Source organism: Hyperoodon ampullatus (genome assembly GCF_949752795.1).
Source record: "Hyperoodon ampullatus genome assembly, chromosome: 7".
NCBI classification, from domain to species: domain Eukaryota; kingdom Metazoa; phylum Chordata; class Mammalia; order Artiodactyla; family Ziphiidae; genus Hyperoodon; species Hyperoodon ampullatus.
In genome coordinates, this window is record NC_136920.1 from 58,093,592 (window position 1) to 58,115,845 (window position 22,254).

General features: G+C 51.8%; 1 protein-coding gene across 3 annotated transcripts in view; it reads left to right on the plus strand.

Moving 5' to 3' along the window:
- Positions 1 to 262: 262 nt before the first annotated feature.
- CHRDL2 (chordin like 2) overlaps positions 263 to 22,254 on the plus strand; it is a gene marked incomplete at both ends in the record, with an annotated part of 31,565 nt that continues 9,573 nt past the window's right edge. For 2 of the 3 annotated variants that reach the window (XM_079707908.1, XM_079707909.1), the window contains 6 exons: positions 263 to 344; positions 11,059 to 11,171; positions 15,237 to 15,330; positions 17,589 to 17,731; positions 19,981 to 20,074; positions 21,760 to 21,815. In XM_079707908.1, coding sequence (XP_079564034.1) covers positions 263 to 344; positions 11,059 to 11,171; positions 15,237 to 15,330; positions 17,589 to 17,731; positions 19,981 to 20,074; positions 21,760 to 21,815 — 582 coding nt within the window. The remainder of the gene's footprint in view (positions 345 to 11,058; positions 11,172 to 15,236; positions 15,331 to 17,588; positions 17,732 to 19,980; positions 20,075 to 21,759; positions 21,816 to 22,254) is intronic. The other variant, XM_079707910.1, reaches the window with a different exon arrangement.

Here is a 22,254-nt window from a genome sequence, read left to right on the forward strand (position 1 = left end):
CTCCTTTGCTATAATCGCTTTCCCCTCTTGCATACCTTCCTCTATCCCTCCATCTCTTTCCCTCCGTTCTCTTTCCACCTTCCTCTTATTCCCACCTTGGACCTCCCTTTTTGTCCTCACCACCTTCTTCTCGACCCTTCTCTGAATCTCCACTGTAGCAGCCGCCCTCCCTGGGTCTGTGCATTGCTTTGTGGCGCTGTGCCTCAGTGACCCCCTCATCTCACTTTCTCCCGACTGGGGGCCTGGCCCTGGGGAAGGAAGGATGGTTCCCGAGGTAAGGGTCCTCTCCTCCTTGCTGGGACTCGCGCTGCTCTGGTTCCCCTTGGACTCCCACGCACGAGCCCGTAAGTAGTGGGTGGGTGTGCTGGATGGCAGAAGAGGGATGGGAGACCCGGGATGCGCGGGAAAGTGCCAGGACTTGGGACCCCAGACTGTTCTGACAGCCATCCAGGGAGCACCTGTACCGGGAGGGTGGAGACTTCTCTGCGGACCAGTATGGGCTCATGAGTCTGGGAGACTGGGGGGAACTTGGCAAGACTCAGAGCCAAGGGGGCTGCAGCCATGGACCCGAGGAGGAGGGAACTGAGAGCAGTGGGAGAGAGAGGAGGGCACTGTGCTTTTTGTGGGGGAGGGGGTATGCTTATTCCTAGTAGAGAGTCTGGTATGTTTGGCTGCAAGGGTGTGATGAAGACGAAGTGGCTACTGCATTTAAAGAGAGCCAGTGGAAAGAAAGAAGAGCTAACTGGGATAACGTTCCCATTGCTTTTCTCTTTTGATGCTCACAACACTCCCATGAGGTGGGTATTATCATTTGCATTTTACAGATGAGAAAACTTAGGCTGAGAGAAGAAACGCGCTCAAGTTTACAGAGGTAGTGAGCTATCCAAAGTCAGGACTCTCCAGTTCCAAATCCTATGCCTTTTTCCCCCATGTCCCACAGCATGTGGAAGGAACCCTGATTTGGAGTTGTGAGACACTGGGAGGTAGCAGGGCACAGTGAGATAGACCAGGGTCTTCACTATCCCAGATCTGTTGAATACCAGCTGGTAGGAGGCAGGCATGGAGGGCATGTCTCGGAGCCTCAGTTTGCTAATCTATAAAATGGGAGTGAAAAATCCTAGGACTGTTCTGAGGATTAAATTCAAGAAAACATGGAAAGCAACCAGCACCAGCAACTAGCTGGTCCATGGTAGGTTCTTGAAAAACATGTTCCCTAATTCATGCTTTTCCACTTAGACACAGAGTAACCGCAAACAGTTTATATAATCTCTCTGAACCTCAGTTTCCTCCCTGTTTCCACAATAGGCTGGTGGACCTCCTCCCCACCTTCTGCCAATCTCTTGGAACGCTGTGAGGATGGAAAACAAAACCAAAGATTCTCTTAAAAAGAAGGAAGGAGCTTAGTTCAAACCCTGACATACCCAATAAAGAAACCGAGGCCCAGGGCAGTGGTCTGCTCCAGGTTACACAGGGCAGAGCCTAGGATGAAACCCCAGTTTCCCAGCCTAGAGCTCTTTCCTCTCCACAGCTCAGCTCCCCCATCTCTGCCTTCTTTTGCACGTGACTTTCTGGAGCCGGCAGTGCTGGATTTTGTTTCATTCTTGTCTCTGATCATGAGGGCAGGCTGCATGTCTGGTCGTCTCTGGGCTGCCAGCAGCATGAGACTCATAGAAGTCCTTAGTAACAAGTCCTGAAAAGAGCCCAGGGTTGGTTCAAGTCCTGGCTCTGCCTCTTAGTAGCTGTGTGACTTTTCATAAGGGACAACTTCTCTGAGCCTCAATTTCTGCATCTGTCTAAGACCCATACTCACCTGGAACCCGAACACTTCATGGGACGATTAAAGGAGGTGACTGTGTTAAGTGCCCAGCACAATGCCTACTACTCAGTCAATGTCTCCTCCCTCTCCTGGAGCCCTGGAGGCTTCCTCCTAGTACCTTCCTGTTGTTTCTTAAAAGAGACTTAGCACAGGATGCCCTCCATGCCTGCCTCCCTTCCACTTGGCACATGGCTCTTAACCCCCAAGCCTTTTCTCCAAATTTCATTGCCCTGGATGTGTCTTAGAAAGATGTCCTAGAATCAGATCTTTCTGCAGATTGCTCATATCCTACCCACACCTCTCCTTCTTGCCTCCCACAGTTTGTCAGCCCTCTACAGCCTTGCTTAGGTCACACCTCTTCCAGCAAACTCTCCCTGCCACCTGATGCACTCTGATCTCCCCTCCTCTGTGCCTCCACTGGCCTTCGGGCCATGTTTCTCACTAGGTGCTGCCTGTATTCCATCTCCCCTAGTCTGGAGCCTAGTTCCCAACGTGCAAGAAAAACCTCAGAGCAGAACTGTTGAGTTAATGTGAGGTAGACTGGTAGTCAGAGGGGTGTAAGATTCTGGGATGTCAAAGCCAGAAGAACCTTTGAAAATCTTCTACCCCTCGATGTACCAATCCTTATAGTTAAACTGAAGCCCAGAAAGGGGGAGTGACTTGCCCAAAGTCACACAGCAAATTTATTAAAGCAAAGAACAGAGACCTGGATCCTAGTCCCCAATTTGTCACTTACTGGTTGTGTGAATTAGGACAAATCACTTTCCTTCTCTGAGCCTCATTCTGTGTAGTGCTAACAACCTATGAATCTAGAAACAATCCTACAGTCATTTGCCGAGGTCTTATTTGAAGATCTCCTATGAAGACCCTCGTCTTAGTTTAGTAAGTTTAGTTAGTAAGATCTCGGGCCTGTTATAGATAAGAAATCTCCTGGTGACATCTTAGGTGCTTTCAGAAATGATACCAACAGATGGAAATTCTCAAGCCCATGTGGTGTCTGACTCCTGATGTGGCCCAGTCCTGCAGAATGCCTAGGTCCTGTGAACATGCGTGGCGGCTTGCTCCTTATTTAAAGCACAAAGGTATTCAAACAAAGGTTATTCTATCCTTGGCTCTATTTCCAGCCACAGATTGAGCCTTGATCATAGCCCAAACTGAATCTCAACTCCAGCCACAGGCTGAGGCCTAATCCTCAAACACTACCATAGATCAAACTCCTATTCCATTCCCAGCTAGAGCCCTTAGCCAGGGTGGGGTCCCTGACCTGGTCACTGACCAGTACTGTTGCCAGTCCCAGGCTGAGCCGCATGCGTACATGATGTCAGTCGCTTTGGGCACCCATCCCTCCCTTCTGTCTGTGGAACAAGAACCTGCCTAGTACCTTGACTCCCTTTCCAGTGCTCTTTCTCCTATATCAGCTCCTCTTCTTTGTGCTCTTTCCTTACTAATTGTGCCCTCCCCACACCCCTTTAAGGTGTCCAGCACACTTCTGCTTTCTCATCTCTCCCTCCAGCCAACCCTGACTTCAGGAGAGAGTCAGTTATCAGGTAAAAACATCGGCTCCTCTATTCTATCTCCAAGGGTCATATATACTATGGGAATCAACGTTTTTGTTCCCAGGTGACAAAACCCCAGACCCCATAGGCAGAGATGGGGCGGGAAGGGAGCTCCCATGGTATGATATGGTACAGAGGGCAAACTTGGAATCAGAGGGTCAGGGCTCCAGCCCTGGCTCTGCCACCAATTCCAACTGTGACCCAGGGCAAGTTGCCTTTCTCTGCCCCTGAGATTTCCCCAGCTGTAAAGTGAGATGGTTGGAGTCAAATAGATAATCACTGAGGACCATTCCAGCTTTAACATCCCATGAATCTAAGACTCTAAGACCCAAAGATGCTGTCGCCTTGGTTCTGAGTCTGCTCTGACCTTTGGAAAAGGGAGTTGGGAGAGTATGGGTCTGCAGCCTGGTACTCCTGCCCTGCCAGGGAGGAGTGGATAGACAGACTGATTCTCAGACACCAAGAGAAAGTGCCTAGAGGGCCTGGCACAGTGAGTACAGAGGGCTGACATCTGGCTCCAGTCAGGCCCCTCTCTGGGTCTGTCTAGGAGGTTCTGCACCTCCTCTCTCCCACCAGTAGAGGTCTCTGTCTCACTCACTGGCTTGCAGGCTGCGGAGCCGAGCAGGGCAGCAGCTGTGCAGTTGCTCCAGCTGTTGCACCTGTTCCAGGACTGGCCTCTCAAGTTCCCCCAGCCGCTGGCCACGATGCCAGGCTCTGGGAGAGGGACCTTGAATCCCTTGGACTCCCAAAGAATAGGACTGGCATGGGAGCAGTGCTGCTGGGAGGTGCAATGCAGAGATCATTGCAGGCATCCCCCTGCCTCTGGGCAGGATCCCATCCCAGAGAAGGCTGTTCCACACTCTTCTGTTGCAGTCAGGATTCTTCCTTGTGTCTCAGCTAAATCCTTTTGTTTGCAATTTAAAGCCATTTCTTCTGATCTGTCCCTTAGGGTATGGGTTTTCCTATAATCAGCCTCCACCTACCCAGATCTGAAGATTGGCATTAGAGTTCATGCTGGCAAAAATCAATGATCTTAGACAAGTCCCAATCCCTTTCTGGGACTCAGTGTCCACATCTGTAAAATAGGGGATTGGACATCATCTCTCAATCCCTAACTTTCTAAGATTCTGTAAATCTATAAATGTATATGTCCAAGGCAGAATGGAATGTAAATAGGGTCTTCTATGCCCCCTGACTTTTGCCAGGCAACAGAGCTGCCTTTCCTGGTTTGATGACTCTCTCCTTTGAGGTCTCTCTATGCTTCTGAACATCTGCCATGTGCCAGATACGAATTCAGGTTCAGGGAAGTAAGGGCCCTTTCCCTAGGTTGCACAGCAGCTCAGCCACTGAGGAGTGAGGTTTTTACTTCTGATTCCCTTAGGAGACCTCCCCCATCGAGTGCCAGTGCCCAGAGCAGAGCTTATGTCTCAGAGGGGAGCAAGTTTGTTTGTGTGAAAAGGGAGCTATACATAAATAAAGTATGGCTGATTGGGCACGAGGGAAAAAATGTGAACGTTCTCACATTCCCTCGCAGGCTGGCTCTCTCTAAGGTTTCCTGAGTCCTCTCAGGCTGGGGACAGGCCAGCCCCAGTTCCAGCCCCAGCTCCACCTGGTGCCATTTTCGTGGTCTTATCCAGCCTCTCCTGCAGCCCAGAAGTTTCTTTCTTGTCTTTTCTGTCTCTTTTTGGAAGAATTCCCAGCCACACTACCCACTCCTGACTACTCCATAAGAGACCTTTATCGTAGCATGAGGGTTTCAAGGCAGAATGTGCATTGACCTTGGATGGGGCAGTTTGGGAATTTTGACTTACACGTGAAGATCATGGAATCACTCAGCCGCATACCTCCCCAAGCTCCTGGCCTTTTTGTACACGGTGTTTGGTTTGGTGGGTAATTTGGGAGTTCAGATGATGGGAGATGGAAAGGGGAGGTCAAAGGCTAATTCCCGTTAGGCGGCAAGATCAAAGTGCCTAAAGGGATTTGGCTCTCCTGTCATATCATGAATTTCCCTTTTTGTTAAAGCAAGAGGTTTCCAGGATTAAGGACCAGCAATCACCTCCTCTTCCAGAACCTCCCTCAACTCCATTCTTTCATCATGCATTCAGTTATCAAGTGCCAACTCTATGTAGCCTCTGCATGGAACACTGGAGATACAAAAATGAATGAGATCTGGTCCTTGCTCTCAAGAAACTCACAGTTTAGTAAGCAAGAGGAATCCATTTAATAAGTATTTCTAATCTAGTATGATGAAAATTGTGACAGAGGGCTGAACTCAGTTCTGTGGGACCTCACAGGAAGGACTGGCCAGTGGCCCGGAAGGTTTGGGTGGCTTCACAGGGTGTCATCTAAACAGGAAGAATGAGGAGCTGGTCAAACGTTGGAGATGGGGGATCACATTCCAGGTGGAAGAAACAGCATGTGTAAAGGCATAGAAGCCTGAAGAAGTGTGGGTGGGGGCTGGATGGGGGGGAGTGAGAAATTTAGCAAGAGGAGGTGAGGCTTAAAAAAGGGCCACCACCGAGAGTTCTGCTGGAAAAGCAGGTGGGAGCATGCTCGTGACAGGCTGGGGTGACGTGATAACATTGTGACAGATACCAGAGTCTGTGTGATAAATGTTGCTACCCTGAATTCAGATTAGATCAACCCGTCTCTGCCTTGTTAACTCCTTCAAGGTCCAGGTCAGGCACCTTCTCAGGGAAGCCTTCCCTCAAGCCCCCATGCTTCCACTATTTTAGAACTTGTCAACTGTATGTATCATATCTATCTGTCTTCTTCATTAGGCTGTAAGCTCCTTGAGGGTGGGGAGGGTGTCTTATTTAGTTATGTACCAGGCCCATGGACATGTATGACTTGATATACAAAATGCTCAATCAGTGAATGAATAGCAGGAACTAATGTTACTATTACTAATGATAATAATACATCAAAACTAATGACAATAACATTTACTGCCTGTTGTGCTAAGGACCCCACGTTCACCTGGTTATTCAGGCCTGAAACCTCAATCCCATCCTTGACTGCTCTTTCACCCTCTCCACCCACATCCAGTCTGTCTGAAAGCCTACCTACTGTACCTACTTAGTGTTCCTCAAATCTGTACTTTTGCCAATCAGCACTGCTCCTGCCTTGGTCCAGGCCAGCATTATCTCAAAACAGATGACTGTAACAGCCTCTCCCTGGTCTCTCTGCCTCCAGTCTTGCTCTCCAATCCATTCTCCATTCCTGCAGCCACAGTGATGATTCTAAAATGAAAACCTGACCATGGGCACACCCCAGTTTAAGGCCTTTCTGTGGCTTTCCTTTGCCCTTGGGGGTCTCAAGGCCCTTCGTGAGCCTCTGGCTCTTTCTCCAGCCTGATCTCTGGCCTCTCATCCCTGCCCTCCCATTTTCTCCTCCAACCTTTCTGACCACTTTCATGGCTGTATCCCAGCCCAGATCTGTGTAGGCAGAGGTGGTGTTGAGGGAGTCTGGCTTGTGAGTGGAGCTAGGAGAACGCAGGGAACCACAGAAAGCAAGGTTGGTGAGGTTGAGACCTGGGAGATATGACCTTAATGGCAGGCACCATGATGTTCATGCCCTAATAGAATTCTGGGAGTAGAAGGAATACCATGAGAAATGGACTGTTAGGGAAGTTTGGGGTCAGCACCCAGGTCTGCATTTTGTCTGTTTGTTTTTAACCTACCATTTAATTGAGCATCTAATATGTGGCAGGCATTAGGCATATTACACATATTATTTGACTTAATTTTGCAATAACCCCCAAAGATTATTACTGATCTCATTGAACAGATATGGAAACTGAGGCCTGGAATGTTTAAATAGCTTGTCTAAATGCAGGCTGCAGATAAAAGCCAAATCCAGTTTGAGCCCCAGCCTATTGGACTCTGAAGCCAGAGTTTGGGAACTACATACACACTGGGTGAGGGGTTTTGAGGGGTGTGAGACCTGTCCCACTTTAATTCTTCTTTGTCTCTCTAAAGCCTGGAACAGGGCCAATCGTCCTCCTCAAACAAAAACTTCCTCCACGAATGTCTTTTTCCCAGGTTAGACATCACTGATGGGGCACATTAACTCCAAAAGTCCCCCGAGGGAAGACGCAGTTGGCCCCTGAGTTGGAGAAAGAGATGATGGGTGGGATGAGCTATGGTGGCGGGGTGGAGAGAAGAAGCAGGGCAGGCCTCAGGCTGGGGCTGGAGTGGGAAGGCCACAGAGGACCAACAGAGGGTGGATGGGAAGGGAGGGCATATGAGAGATAGACTTTGCCTCCTCCTCCATGTCATCAGGATCGGCTGCACGGGCTGCCTGAGCCTCATCCTAGCCCCCCTTGGAGCCCCTGAGAGCCTAGGTGTATGGGACCATCAACACATCCGAAATCATGGAAGCTTGAAATGATGGAATCTTAGAAGCACAACATCCTACAACTCTAGAAGCTTTGTGTTCTAATGAAATGTAGAATCTTAGAAACCTAGAACCTTGGAATCTTAGAATTTTGAAATCATGGATTCAGAAACTATCTGTACAGTAAACCCGTGAAGATCCAAGTTCACCCCCACCCCTTATTTTGCAGATGGGAAACTGAGGCTCAGAGAAGGAAGGAAAGAGTCTTCCTCAACATCACACAGTGATTTCGTGGCACAAGGAGCTAGAGCCCCTTCTACCAGCCAAGCGCAAGGATGGGGCAAGTGCCAGGACTGTGGGGACGGAGGCAGCCTGAGGTCTTGGCAGTTCTTCCTCCTGCCTGGTTTTGGCGTGGCCTTGGGCACTCACCTCCCTAGAAGAAGAGGGAGCTCTGGGCAGTGCTTCTCACCTTGGAGGGCGTGGTGGGCCTGGGACTCCTGGGGTTGGGGGACGGCTTGCCAAGCCTCCACATTCTTAGCTGCTGCCAGGTCCGTCCGTGGGGGGGAAGGGACCTCCTGGCCTGGGCATGGGCTGAGACATTCTCTCTGTCTTCATGCTCTGAGCCGGCGGGGAGGGAGAGGGGTTGCCAACTGGCACAGGGGCCGGGCTACAGGGCTGCCCCAGAGAAGGTGGGACAGGTTTTCTTCAGCAGCAAGACTAAGACGTAAGGCCGCAGCGGTGTTGCAATCGCTCCCTTCTCTGGTGGGGGAGGGACTGAGGAAGAAAGACATTATTCAATCCTCGGAGCATTGGGCTGGCCCTGCCGAGCACCCCAGCTGGGTCTGTGTCCTGCCCTCTCTGCCAGCAGCGGCTGAGAGATAAACACAGCTCATTTGATACGGGCCAGCCGGGGCCTTGCTGGGAACGGGATCTGCTGTCTGATCCCCCTCTAACCATGCGGGGCTGGAGAGTGGGTGGGGAGCAAACCAAGCCTTGGCCGCCCCAGTGGCCACTGAAGCACAGACTCTGAGGGCATCACGACCACGGCCTCAAATCCTTGTTTCGGGGAGGCCCAAGAGGCAGAGCAGAAGCAGCACAGGGACCCAGGGAGGCTGGTCTCAGCTTCTCACAAAGGAAACTTTCTAAAGGTTCACAGTGGCCCTTAGCTCCTGTCCTCCGCTCCAGGCCATCCCCAGCACGGAGAGGGGGTTCTGGCCTCGCGGGTGAGCTGCCCTTGCTACTGTACTGCTTTCGATGCTCTGTGATTCTGTGAGTTTAAACATCTAAGAGAATGATTCAGAAAGTGTGAGACTCTAGAAAGTGTGCAGGAGGAGGCATGAAAGGCAATCTCTAGATTCTAGACCAATAGGGGACCAAGAGAAAAAAATAGCGAATGGGGGATGGTGGCCCGGGGGACCGAGAGAATAAACCTCTAGGCCCTGAGTTGGAGCAAAAAGCCATGGCAGGTGAGGTGAACTAAAGGGATCTCCGCTTGGGAACCTGGGGTCCTGGGTTCAAATCAATAGGTGGGTGGCCTCAGGCAAGTCACTCAGTCTTTGTGATCCTCAGTTTTCTCATCTAGTTTTCTTATAATCATGGTAAGGATCCCAATGACCCTGCAAAACTGACTTTATCCTCTTGAATCTTGAACAGATGATAATGTCCATCTTGCAGGGTCATTGTCACCATAATTATCATAATAATAGCATTCAACTAAGTGTCAGGACCGGGGCTAAGTAAGCACTTTCCAAGCCTTATTCAATTTAATTCTCAAAACATTGATGTTAATAAGATAATTAAGTAATTTACATAAATAGAATATCATCAACAAATGTTGGTTCCTTTTTCCAAATTTCAATCTCGTTTAATTCAACACGTCATTATGGATACTTAGCTTGTGCTGGGCCTCCCAGTTTCCCCCTGAAAGAGCTTAGATTATTCTTTGGATAATGGAGAGGTTTTTGTAGGAATGACAGCATCCCTTCTGGGTTGTAAAAATCATCAGGTACCTGTATGGAGGCGGGTTGGCAGGGGTAGGGCCAGAGGCAGAGGAACACAGCAAGGGGGCCTCAACGCCTGACCTGGAGCCCTGACCTGGGGCTAGGTGCTGAGCTGGTGAGAGGTGAGGACATGAGTGTTCTAGACAGAGCTCGAAAGACTGGACAATTGATGGGCTGTGGGAGGAGAGAAGGGGTGGAGGTCTCAAGAAAGAAGGATTGCAGGAGAGATATCTAACCCACATAAGGAAATAAACTATTTTAGTCATTCTTAGAAGCATTCATCTACATATCGACGACTGATAAGCAGATTACAAAAGTAATCAGGTGATGTGCACAGTACCAATGACTGTTTTTAAGGATATTTAAAAGTCAGTTTTCTAACAACCTTTCACTGGGCAGCACTTCGTTTTCCCAGTTCAAGCCCTTTCCATCAGAGCTCAATGAGATATAGGGACACAGTAGAGTATGAAAGCAAGAAAGCTGCTGTCAGTGGCTTTATTCGAAAGATAGGTCACATGGCCCAGAGAAGGGGTGTGTGTGTGTATGTGTGTGTGTGTGTGTGTGTGTGCACGCGCGTGTGTAGGCAGGGGAGCAGCAGAGGGCAAAGGAGGGGAGGGTGCAGAGATGTAGTAAAAAATAAGCAAAACAAGGGCTTCCCTGGTGGCGCAGTGGTTGAGAGTCCGCCTGCCGATGCAGGGGACACGGGTTCGTGCCCCGGCCTGGGAGGATCCCACGTGCCGCGGAGCGGCTGGGCCTGTGGACCATGGCCACTGAGCCTGCGCGTCCGGAGCCTGTGCTCCGCAACGGGAGAGGCCACAACAGTGAGAGGCCCACATACCGCAAAAAAAAAAAAAAAAAAAAAAGCAAAACGGGACAAAGGAAAAGGAAGCAAGTGTGATTATGAGGGCAGAAGGAGCACTGCATTGTGAGTCAGGAGACTTTGGCTGTCCTCCCTGCTTGATGACTGACTTACTGTGTGTTTTTCGAGGTGTAGTTTGGCCTCTCTGGGCATCAGATTATTCATCTAATTATAATAACTAACATTTACACCACAATTTAAATCTGTAAAGCATGTTCACTGCTTAATCCCCTAACCACGCTGTGAGAGAAGTGTTAAGGTTCAGAGAGGGACAGTGACATGCCCAAAGTCACACAGCAAGTGTGTGGTCAAGCTGATATTCAAACTCAGACATTCTGGCCCTCTGACTAGGAGAGCACATCCCGTGGATTCTCTTTCACTTGAGTGGTCCAGGTGACATCCTTCCTAGAGCCAGAAAGAAGGAGGGATGAGGCAGGGACTTCAGGCTGGAGCCTCCTGGGACTGATAAAGCACTGGTTGGTTTGCCAGGCCCAGACATGTTCTGCCTTTTCCACGGGAAGAGGTATTCCCCCGGCGAGAGCTGGCACCCCTACCTGGAGCCCCAGGGCCTGATGTACTGCCTGCGCTGTACTTGCTCCGAGGTAGGTTCCTCTGGCCACCTGTGACAGGTATGTCTGGGAGACCTCCAGTGAAGGCACCCCGGAGGGAAGGAGGACAGCCTGACTCTGAGGGTCAGGGGCACTCTGGAACTGGGCCCCCTAGAATCGTGCTCTGTCAGTAGCAACTGAGGGACTTGGGGCCACACCACTTCACTACTGGGTATCTAATACACAGGCATAGACACCTACTTGTGCGCCTCCCAGAGATAAATCACACAGTGGGTCAGTAGCTGGGCTGGGGTGAGGACCCAGGCCTCCCATCTCTCATCCAGCCTTCTTTCCTGCTGGTGCCAGCCTCCCTGTGCCCATGCAGCAGAAGACAGCCTTCCTGACCTGACCTCCTAATCCTTCCTTTCCTCGGGCTATCTCCTCCAGCCACCCCTCTTGCCGCCCTGCCTTAGGATGCATTCTCCCAACACCAGTGGTCCAAGTATTTATTCTTTTCAGCTTCACCCAAATGCCACCTCCACCAGGAGCCTTACTTGATCCCTCAGCTGGAAGTATTTTCTTCTGGGAGGCCACATAAGTTTCTCTGTCCCTCTCTCCTGATCACTGTGGGCCAAGTAAAATGGTTGTCTGTGTCTGTTAGTTACTGCCTCGCCTAGATGGAGCCCTGGGAGCAGGTCTTCCTAGGCATTCACTCATGCCCATTTCAGGGTCCTGCAGAAGGCTATACTAACTGGGGCAGAGACCAGATCTTCTGTCTCCCCCCAGCCCACCCCAACCCAGCACCCTCCACAGGCCCTTGTACAGTCAACTGGGTGGAATAAACGAGACCCCCATGTGGTCCAGAATTCCCAGGCCAGGTATGGGGTTAGAGGATGGAGAAGGAGGGAGTGATTTAGAACAGGGGTCCCCAACCCACGGTACCGGTCCGCGGCCTGTTAGGAACTGGGCCACACAGCAGGAGGTGAGCGGTGGGCGAGTGAAGCCTCACCTGCCGCGATGCTCCCCATCGCTCACATTTTACCGCCTGAACCATCCCCCCCATTGCTCGCATTACCACCTGAATTAATATTCCCGCCCCCCACCCTGCCCCGTCCGTAGAAAAATTGTCTTCCACGAAACCGGTCCCTGGCACCAAAAAGGCTGGGGACCGCTGATTTAGGAGGCTTGAACCCCCTCGGCTCTGGCTCAGCTGCCGGTGACCCAGTCTCATTGGTGTGAAGTCTGCAGCTCTCTCTGTCCAGGCGAGGGTGCTGGGGGGAGGGAGTACCTAGCTCCCAGCTGGAGCCAGCCCCTCAGCTCCTCTCTTTCCCTGCACAGCCAAGGCTGTGAGAGCCTCCCTTGTTAAAACAATCCTCAGGGTGGGAGCAGAGAGGAGCTTCTGAGGAAACACCGGGACATGGAGTGGGGGTGGGCCAGCCCCTCTCCTAACTCTGACCACTGGGGTCTCACTCCTCCTGGGGTCTTTCCCTCTGATTCCCCACTGCTTCTACCATGCTGGCCCCTGGTCGAACCTGACGCCAGTGGGAGCACAACCCCCCATCCCTGCTTCCCCTTGGTTTTCCTTAGCACATCTGAGGCCAATCAGCTTTTTCAAAAAGAACTTTGTGAAATATAGCCAAAAAACAGGAAGGAAACCATAACAGAAAATTCCAGACATATCATGCGGTCCAGTTGACAAAGTCCAAGTTTTGTGATCCAGTGGAGCTAATTCATTTCTCCCTCCCCAGAGTTCACACATACACAGTTTCCTCACCCCAAGGGGCTGCAGCCGGCATCCCCCCAATACACCCTGAATCCCTTCCTTCTCTCCATCATCACTGCTCCCCCTTAATCTAAGCCACCTTCCTCCCTCACCTAGGCTGCTATGTGAGCATCCCATGAGGTCTCCCTGTACCCCTTTCTAATCTGTCCTCCGCACAGCAGCTAGAAGGATCTTTTCTGAACAAAAAACTAATCATGTCATTCAAAAGCTCTTAAAACCCTCCAATAGCTTCTCGTTGCACCTAAAGTAAAATTCAAATTGCCTGCTGTGGGCGCTATGTGATATGACTCTGCCTTATTCTCCAACCTCATTTCCTACCTGCACCAACACTTCAACTCATTCCGACTTGTTCCTCCACCCGGAATGTTCTTCCCCCAGATCTTCCCAGGAATGGTTCCTTCTCATCTTGCAGTTTATAACATAAAGTTGCCTCCTTATGAGGCTTTCTCTATGGCTGTTTCTAAAATAGTCTAACCTTGTTAAGGCAATCCCATTACACTGTTTTATTCCCGTTATAAATTTAACATCTGACATGATCTTGTTCCTACTTATTTATTTTTTATAGTCTGTCTCCCCCTGCTAGGGGGGAGCTCCGTGAGGGCAGAACTCTTGTCTCTCGCTCACTGCTATGGCCCTAGTGCTCAGAAGAGGATGTGGCGCCCAGCTGTCATGCAGTAAACATTGAATGAATGAATGAGTTCCCGCCCCCTCCACCAGAGGCACTTTCATGAAAGTGCACAGACCCTGCACAGTGCTCACCTGCTGTGTGTCTTAGGCAACTTGACCTCTCAGAGGCTCTTTTCTCATTTTGAAATGGTGGATAATAAATAGTATCTACCTCTAGGGTTGTTGAGAGGATGAAGTGAGAGAATGCATTTCTATAGAACATAATGCCCGTACCTAGTAGCCACTCAATAAATGGTAGTTATGACTTTCCTGAGAGGCACCCTTTGGCTGCAAGGCCTCCTGCCTTGCCCCTGCCCTTTCACCCCCTCAGCCTGTCTCTGCCTTACTTCCCGCTGCATGTCGCTCATCATCTCCACCCCTTGGTTCCTTCAAGGCCAGCATCAAGAGAGAGATTCTAACTCTTCAGACAACACAGTTCCTCATACTCTACCCTGGTTTCTCACCTGAGGGGCTCCGTTCACCCTCTAGACATTTATCAAACACCCCTGTGTGCCAGGCCTCTAGAAGGCCCCTTTTGGAGCTCAGACCAATCCTGTGGACTCTAGGATGTCCCTTAGCACTGATTAATCCTTGTGATCACCTCTGGCCATCTGGGGAAGCAGTGACCCCAGAGAGACTAAGGCCTGCTCCAGGGTTCTCCATGGGGCAGGAGGCTGCCTTGGGAGAAGTGTTTCGGGGGCACTCAGCTGGGGCTGGAAACACACTTGCCAACTCCAAAGTTTAAACAAAGCTGGCTCCATCTGACTAAGGAAGAGACCATCTCTCCTTCCCCTCTTGGCTCTCATTCATTCACTCATTCGTTCATTCGAACTTCAGCAGGCCCTTGTTTGGAGCAAGGCCCTGTGCCCACAATTCAGAGATGAATAGAGTGAGGCTGGGCCCTTGTTCTTGGGAATTCGCGGTTGAATAGAAGAGACAGATGTAATGGTTTGTTACAACACAGGGCAACGCCCTTACAGCAGAGGGAGAGGAAAGTGTGGGACGGCTGTGACAGGCTGACAAACTGCCTGGGAAAATCTCCAGTGGTGGCCTCTCCCTCCAGTTCTTCTGTTTCTGTTCATCTCTGTGAATGCTTCTCTGCCCCTTCTCTCTCGTTTGCTGTATTTGAAAAAGTCCAAGATTTCAGACCCTTCCTCTAGTACCAATCCCAAGGCTTTGTGTGGGATCAACCACACCTCCCAGAGATATAGAGAGCAGATCACAAAGCCCTGAGTCTTCTCCACATCCTGTTTCTAGCTGTGTCCCCATCCCTGTCACCTCCCTTTCTGTGTCACACTCCTCTCTTAGCCCTGAGGCTCAGGTCCAGAGGTAAAAGAACAAAGCCCTGGAGTTAAAAAAGCACAGTCAAGATCAATGTTAGAATAACCCAGTCTTTTACTTGTATTTCTCAAATACCACAAAGGGACACAAAAGATCTGTGTAAATCCAGGCACACGGTGCCCTCCTCCGTGGGGGAGAGGGACACGGATGGGCGAGCCACACAAATGAGCAGGCGAAGGGGAGAGACTGAACACACGGAGTTTATCACTTTTATCTCATCGCAGGCTTAAAACGAGTACAGTGTCCTGCAGTTGGGAGGGGGTTTGGGGAGAGGACGGTGGGAGACAATGGCTCCTTGGAACTAGGACTGACCTCTGTGTCCCCTTCAGAGTGCCCATGTGAGCTGTTACCGCCTCCACTGCCCGCCTGTCCACTGCCCTCAGCCTGTGACCGAGCCACAGCAGTGCTGTCCCCGGTGTGTGGGTAAGTAGCCGCGCTCCTGCCCTTGTGCCAGCCTCCTGCTTGCCCACTAACCCTTGACCCACTCCTGACACAGGCCTCCAGCTGAAGGAGACCCCTGGAATGAGAGGGGCAGTCTGCAGACACCAGAAGTGTTGAGACACCAAGGTGCTCAGGGGAAGACATCCTCCATGGATCCCCAAGGAGGGCTGGGGTAGCCACAAACTTCTCGTACATAAGTAGCTGTGTTTGGCAGGAAGACAGAATGTGGAAAATAGCTGAAGGAAAACGGGCACATGCTTGGCCTGTTGACGACACACATGGTCTCCTATCGCTCTTGGGCTGGCCAGAGCCTGAGTGAGTGGACGTGCCTTGTGTAAGTGCAAGTGAGTGAGCTGGGGCTGGGAGGCCCTGCGGGGTCACCCCAGGATTACCACCAGGGGCTGGGACTGGCCGAAGGACTTGGAGTACATGTACTGTGAGATTCCTCCCAGGGCTGGAGTTTAGGGATGCTATGTGCCATGATGCTAAATGTCCATGATTTTAAGAATCTTCTGGGAGCCTCTAAGACTCGGATTCTAGGAAGCAGAGGTAAGAGAGAGGAAAGGAGAGGTGGTCTGAGAAGAAACTGGCAGAACCAAGTGGCAAATGAGGAGCAGCCAGTGGGGAGGCCAACTCAGAAGGCAGGGACACGATGAGAGGAGCATCCACGCTAAGTAGCATTAAGGTGATGCATATAGCTGATTCACTTTGTTGTACAGCAGGAACTAACACAACATTGTAAAGCAATTATACTCCAATAAAGATGTTAAAAGAAAAAAGTTCAGTTGGGTGAGAAAAAAAAAAGAAGATGATGAAGGGAGGGAGGCTCCAGATTGTAGCCTCAGCTCCAGACTCTGGAATCATGGCTCTCCTGGGGAGCTGGGGACCTGTATGGAGTATGTATGTAGAGGGGCTCCTTTTTCAAGTGGGACCCCAGTAGGGATCTGACCATGACTCCAACTTGGGTCATAGTTTCCTGACTCTGGGTTCCCTAGGGGAGCAGAAGCTTTGTGCTTCATCCTGCCCAGTGAGGGGGCATCACGCCTCCTCCCCGGCTGAGGCTGACCCCGGGACTCCTGACCACGCCTTGCGGACCGTGCCTTGGCCCAGACCCCTTCTTTGTCACAGGCTCCTCCCTCCCTCTCTCTTTCCCAGCCTTGCCCCTTTCCCTGCCTGGTCTGCATGTTCCTCAAGACTCAGCTCAGCCATCAGCCCCTTCAGGAAGCCTTCCCTGACCACCCTCCCCGGCTGAGTTCGGGGCGCCTCCTCTGTGCTGCCACAACTTCTGTGCTTCCATTGCCCTAGCCCACAACACACCAGTGTCACTGCTTGAGGCCTGTCTCTACACAGCGAGACTGTCAGTTTCCTGATGGGAGGGGCCGGGTCTTATTCGCACTCCATTCCCAGTGTGTAGCACGGCGCCTGGTGCAGAGAAAGTGCTTAGTAAATATGTCTTGAAAGAATGAGCAGGTTGTGACCACCTAGAGGGGTGGGATAGGGAGGGTGGGAGGGAGACGCAAGAGGGAGGAGATATGGGGATATATGTGTATGTAGAGCTGATTCACTTTGTTATAAAGCAGAAGCTAACATACCATCGTAAAGCAATTATACTCCAATAAAGATGTTTAAAAAATAAAATTAAAAAAAAAAAAAGAATGAGCAGGTTCCCCCCTGGACAGAAGGCTTACCCTCTACCCAGCAGGGTGAGGGCCGGCTAATTGGCAGGTGATGGGGAGGGGGCTCTGGTGGCCAGGGACTGGCAGGAGCTGACACCAAGCTTACACAAGCACAGTCCACATCATACCAGCTGACTCCACTAGGATGAAACTCTATGTGGGACCTTGTCTTGTTCACTGCTCTATCCCCAGCACCTAGAACAGGGCCTGGCGCTAGGAAGTGCCCCATGGATGCTTATCGAATGTTGAATGAACTCACACAGGTCCCCACTGAGTGGGGCTCAGTGTACCTGAAGCATCTGGCCTTGCCTTCTTGCCCCGATCAGCGCCAGCTCTGAAACTGAGCAGCTCAAAGGCTATGGGAGGTAGTGACATAGTCAGACATAGGCGTCCTGGGGACCTCTTTGTTCACTGATAGGAGGTCTGGCTGGGAAGCCTGAGGCCAGAGCTTGGTTTAAATGATAGCAAGGGATAGGATACAAAAATTTCAGAAAAGTGCCCCAGTTAGTTCTGGCGAAGCTCTTCGACCATTTTCTCTTTCCTCCTTCCCCTTCCCACCTGCAGAACCTCACACCCCCTCTGGGCTCCGGGCCCCGCCAAGGTCCTGCCAGCACAACGGGACCACGTACCAACATGGAGAGATCTTCAGTGCCCACGAGCTGCTCCCTTCCCGCCTGCCCAACCAGTGTGTCCTCTGCAGCTGTACCGTAAGACCTGCTACTTCCCTTTAGCACAGGCCAGTGGTCTGGGCCTGCAGAGCACAATGGTGTGGACCGGGGTGGGGTAGGGGGAATTGTTCCTCCCGGTCAAAGGACAGTGAAAGTGAATGGGCTCAGGGGGAAGGGAACATCTGGGGCTTGGAATGTCCTGCCTTTCTCTGGGCTTCCGCACTCTCCTAAGCTGCCTGGTCACCTTGTACTGACGTTTGCCATTACTGTGTCCCCCAGTAGACTCTGCACTCCTTGAGGGGAGGGGATATATTCAACTCATTTCTATATCCTCCACTACGCCCAGCTCAGGGCCTGGCACACAGATGTCTGTAATGATTGTTGAATGAATGAGTGAGTGAATGAGTGAATGAGTAAATGACCAGTTATCAATCCTGGGGCACAGAGCCAGAGCCAGACTGCTTGCAGTAAATGCAATTTAATCTGAAGCTGCTTAAACTCCCCTGCTGTGGTCGGAGTTGGGCCTAGGGACAGGCAGGGCTGAACCAGCAGTGTTATCAGGGGACAGAAACTGAAGCCAAGCAGGGCCTGAGCTGGAAAGTTTTCCCCTCCTCCTCAGGGGGGGTTCTAGGCCTGGCCCTGCTGCATGTTTGCAGGTGGCCTTTGCCATGTCACCCTCATCCTTGGGCTTTAGCGCATCTGTGCTTTGGTGGGAGAAACTCTTGCCCTCCTGATTTCCCTACTACCTGACCATCGAACTTCTCTGGGCCTCAGTTCCTCTGAGTGTGTAAGGGAGTCTGACCACGTGATCTCCAAGGTCCTCTCCATTTAAGATAATAGTCTGATTCAGTGGTGACGAGAGGATAAGAGACCGAGACCCATGTTTCAGCTCCAGCTCTGCCATGGTTCCCTGTGTGACCTTGAGAGACTCACCTCTCTCGGGCCTGCCTCCCATCTTTTCAGTGAGAGGATCTCATCCCTCCGAGAATCTGAATTTTAGGGTATCTGTGCTGCAGAGCAAACAACTTATAATAACAAGAGTGACCACTTAGAAATCAACTGAGAGAATGGTTATTTTTGCAGGGCCTGGGCCTCTTGCAGTGAACTAGTACACTGTACCTACTAGGAAATGCCTTATGTTTATATACAGCATCCCAGTGGCCCTATGAGGGGGATATCACTATTCATATTTTTTAGATAAGAATACTGAGGCTCAGAGCAGTTAAGCGATTTGCCTAAGGTCACACAGCTAGTTAAGTGGCAGACTCGGAATTCAGACCCAGGGCCACATAATTCCAAACCCACATTCCTTTACCTGCATTGTGTGGCTTCCTGTGAAGGGATGAGCACCTAGATTAGGAGGGGCTGTGGGAAGAGACAGAACTGATGGTGGTGGGGTGGTGAGAGCATTCTTGTGACCCCTTGTCTCCTCTCCCTGGATACTTGGGTCTCCCCTTCTTCCTTCTGATCCCTGTTTATATGGGACTGGTTTGAAGGATCAGAATCCTTACTTCTGAGACTCACTGGAAAAGGAATAGGGAAAGGACTCAAGGTAATATCACTTCCTCCCAGGTACACATTGTGCCTCGCAGTTTAACAAGGGTTTTCATAACCATTCCCTCATTTGATTTCACAATCCAGATGGGAATGCCCCCATTTCACAGAGGAGGAAACTGAGGCCCAGAGAAGAGAAGTGACTCACCTAAGGTCGTCTGGCCTCTGACTCCCAGAGGGCCCTTTCTCCTGCAGTCTTGCCTTTGCAGGCTGGGTCCTGAAGTTTGGGAAACCTCGAGTTTCAGTAAGAGCAAGATGAGCCCAAGTAGTCATGCCCTCATACCCTCGCCTATGCTGGGCTCCCTGTTCTAGGCCAGGGGAAAAGGACACTGATAGCGGTAGGAAAAGCCTGAAGACTGGGTTCTAGTCCATTCTGCCCAGTTGTGTCTCTGACTTCAGAGGGTCCAGGCCCCTCCACAGTCCCTCCCCATCTGTAGGATGGGAGAATCTCACCTCATTGGGTTGCTGTGAAAGCCTAGAAAGAGACTGGGTACAAAAACACTTTAGAAGCTGGAGGGTAACTGTTACCTCAGGGCCTGGAGTAAGAGTGGGAGGGGTACAGGGACCCCTCCTCTGAGATGGCTGGGCCTTGCCCAGGACACTCTGCTGCTCCCTCCCTCCCCACCTCAGAGGGGACCTCAAGGCCATTTGCCCCCAGGGCAGGGGCTCTCCCAGCCCCAAGGCTGGTCCTCATCAGAGCTCATCTCCCAGCTCCTGTTTGCTCTGTCTGTCAGGAGGGCCAGATCTACTGCGGCCTCATGACCTGCCCAGAACCGGGCTGCCCTGCACCCCTCCTGCTGCCTGCCTCCTGCTGCCAGGCCTGCAAAGGTGAGTCTGTCCCTAGATCTGGCAGTGCCTGCCCACCCCACCACAGGAACCTAGGCATGGACTGTTAGGGGGGAACCTCAGGGGACACCAAGCATGTAGCAAACCATTCTTTCCTCAGGGCGGTGGCTTAGCTGCAGCCTCTAGAAAGCTAAGCCTGTGTCAGAGGCTGATGTGCAATCTCAGGGAGCAGGAAGGAGGGGAAGGGAGAGTGAAGCAGGGAGGGAGGGAAAAACAACACAGGAATGTGTTGGGGAGCTGGCCTTTGCTTGATATCAAGTGTGACCTATTGCTCTAAGTGGCCTTCTGCTCCTCAGAAAAGCCTGGAAGTGATAGAGGAGGAGGAGGAATTTGCCCACCAGCCACCAACTCTCACTGGTCAAAGATTCACCCCAAGGCAGGGTGATTCCCTCACACTCCCCGGTTGTGCTAGGCTGTCCTGGGAGCGGGAGGTGGGAGTGGGACAGGGTAAGAAGTGGGGGCAGAGACATGGAGGAGGTGTGGCACGAGGGCACCTGCTGGTAGGTTGAGTCTGAGGGAAGTTGGCTGGAGCCCATGTGAAGGGGGTGTTGCTGCAGTGCCTGCAGTGAGGGGACAAAAATCCCTGCAATCAAATGAGGCCAAGAGGATCAGAAGAGGCACAAGAGAGGGGTCTGTACAGGCAGTGACCATGTCTCTTCCTGTCTTCCTCATGGCAGAGCTGGGCACAGGCCTGGGCTCACTGGAGCTCAGGGCACCTGTGTCAAGCAGAATCCAGGTAGCATCTCTGTATAGCACAGAGAGGCAACACACTGACAAGTGCGGGGCAAGCAGCTTGGGCAGAATGAAGTGCACAGATGGCCGGACTGTCCCCTGTGGGCAGGACTTGAGGAGGGGAGTGCTCCACTATAGAACGTTTCCCCAGATGTTGGCACTGTGGAAGGGCACCGGACCAGGAGCCAGGTGATCCCAGTTTAGTCCTGGTTCTTCCAGCTAATTCCTGCAGATTCCTTCCCCTCTCTGGGCCTCAGCTGTGCTGTGTGTGCACTGAGAAATTGGCCTTGGTGATTTCTAATGCACAGGCTGATTCCAACGTTCTGGATCTTTGAACCCAGAATGCTCAGTGGTAGACACTCTGTATGTGAGGCAGGGGTGAAGGGGAGAGAATCCCACTCAGGGATCTAGAAAGCTGCAGGACTCCAGAGGGTTTTGTGTGCGGGTGCCCCAGGATGTAGGGGATGGAGGAGTCCTAGGCTGTTCCAGATGGAGGGGCAGAGGGGCTAGAGGGCAACCACGGGAGGGTATAGTGTAGACCAAGCCTGGTGACTTCATGCGAGGCTGGACAGAGAGGCTGCCCAGGGGACTGCAGCTAAGCAGGCTGGGATTCAGAGCCCTTGGGCCATCCGTGACGACACTGAACAAGATGCTCTGGCCCAGCCAGGTGGTTCGGTCTTAAGTGACCAAGAGGCCAGTGTGGGGAAACTGAGGCAGTGGCCCAGTTGTAGGGACTTCATCAACCCAAGGGTGAGGCGACGCTGTAATGAGAAGTAGGAATAAGTCCCCACTGAGGCAAAGGGACCTACTGGTGTGGGGGGCTGCGGAAGTGGCAACAGGCCTTGGAGGGGCAGAGCCTAGAGGTGGTGGCCTGCAGGGCTCTGTCCCCAAGGCTGGGGAAGCAGAGGCTGACCCGACTCCCTTTGGGTTTCCAGATGGGTCAAGTGAGAAATCAGCTGAAGAGGATGCCATGCAGTCACACCGTGGGGTGGTGAGTGCACAGCTTTAGGGACAGGGTGGGGAGAGGAGGGGAGGGCGCTGGTATCCAGGGCCTAGATCTCCTTGCTCTGGAGCTGGCAATACCAGTTGTTGTCCTCATTTCTCATTTGTCCCCTGGGTCAGCTCCATTAGCCGCCACCAGGTTCCAGGCCCTCTCCTTAGACTTCCATCCTGGCTCCCACCGTGGGCTGGTGAGTCAGGAGGGGTCTGGGAAAAAACATCACACAGGGCAGGAGCAGGCCCCAAGCTTCCCAGTTTCCCTCCTGGAAAATTCTGACGCTGTTCCGTCCACAGCCTGTGTCTGTCCTTATTCAGGCCGCCTCTGGGCAGCATGTCCCCCAGGGGAGTGGCCTCTGACTTGGGCCAGCCTTCCCCATCTAGCTCTTGAGGTACCAGTTCTTTGTCTGGGGCTACCTCACTGTTGCTGGCTC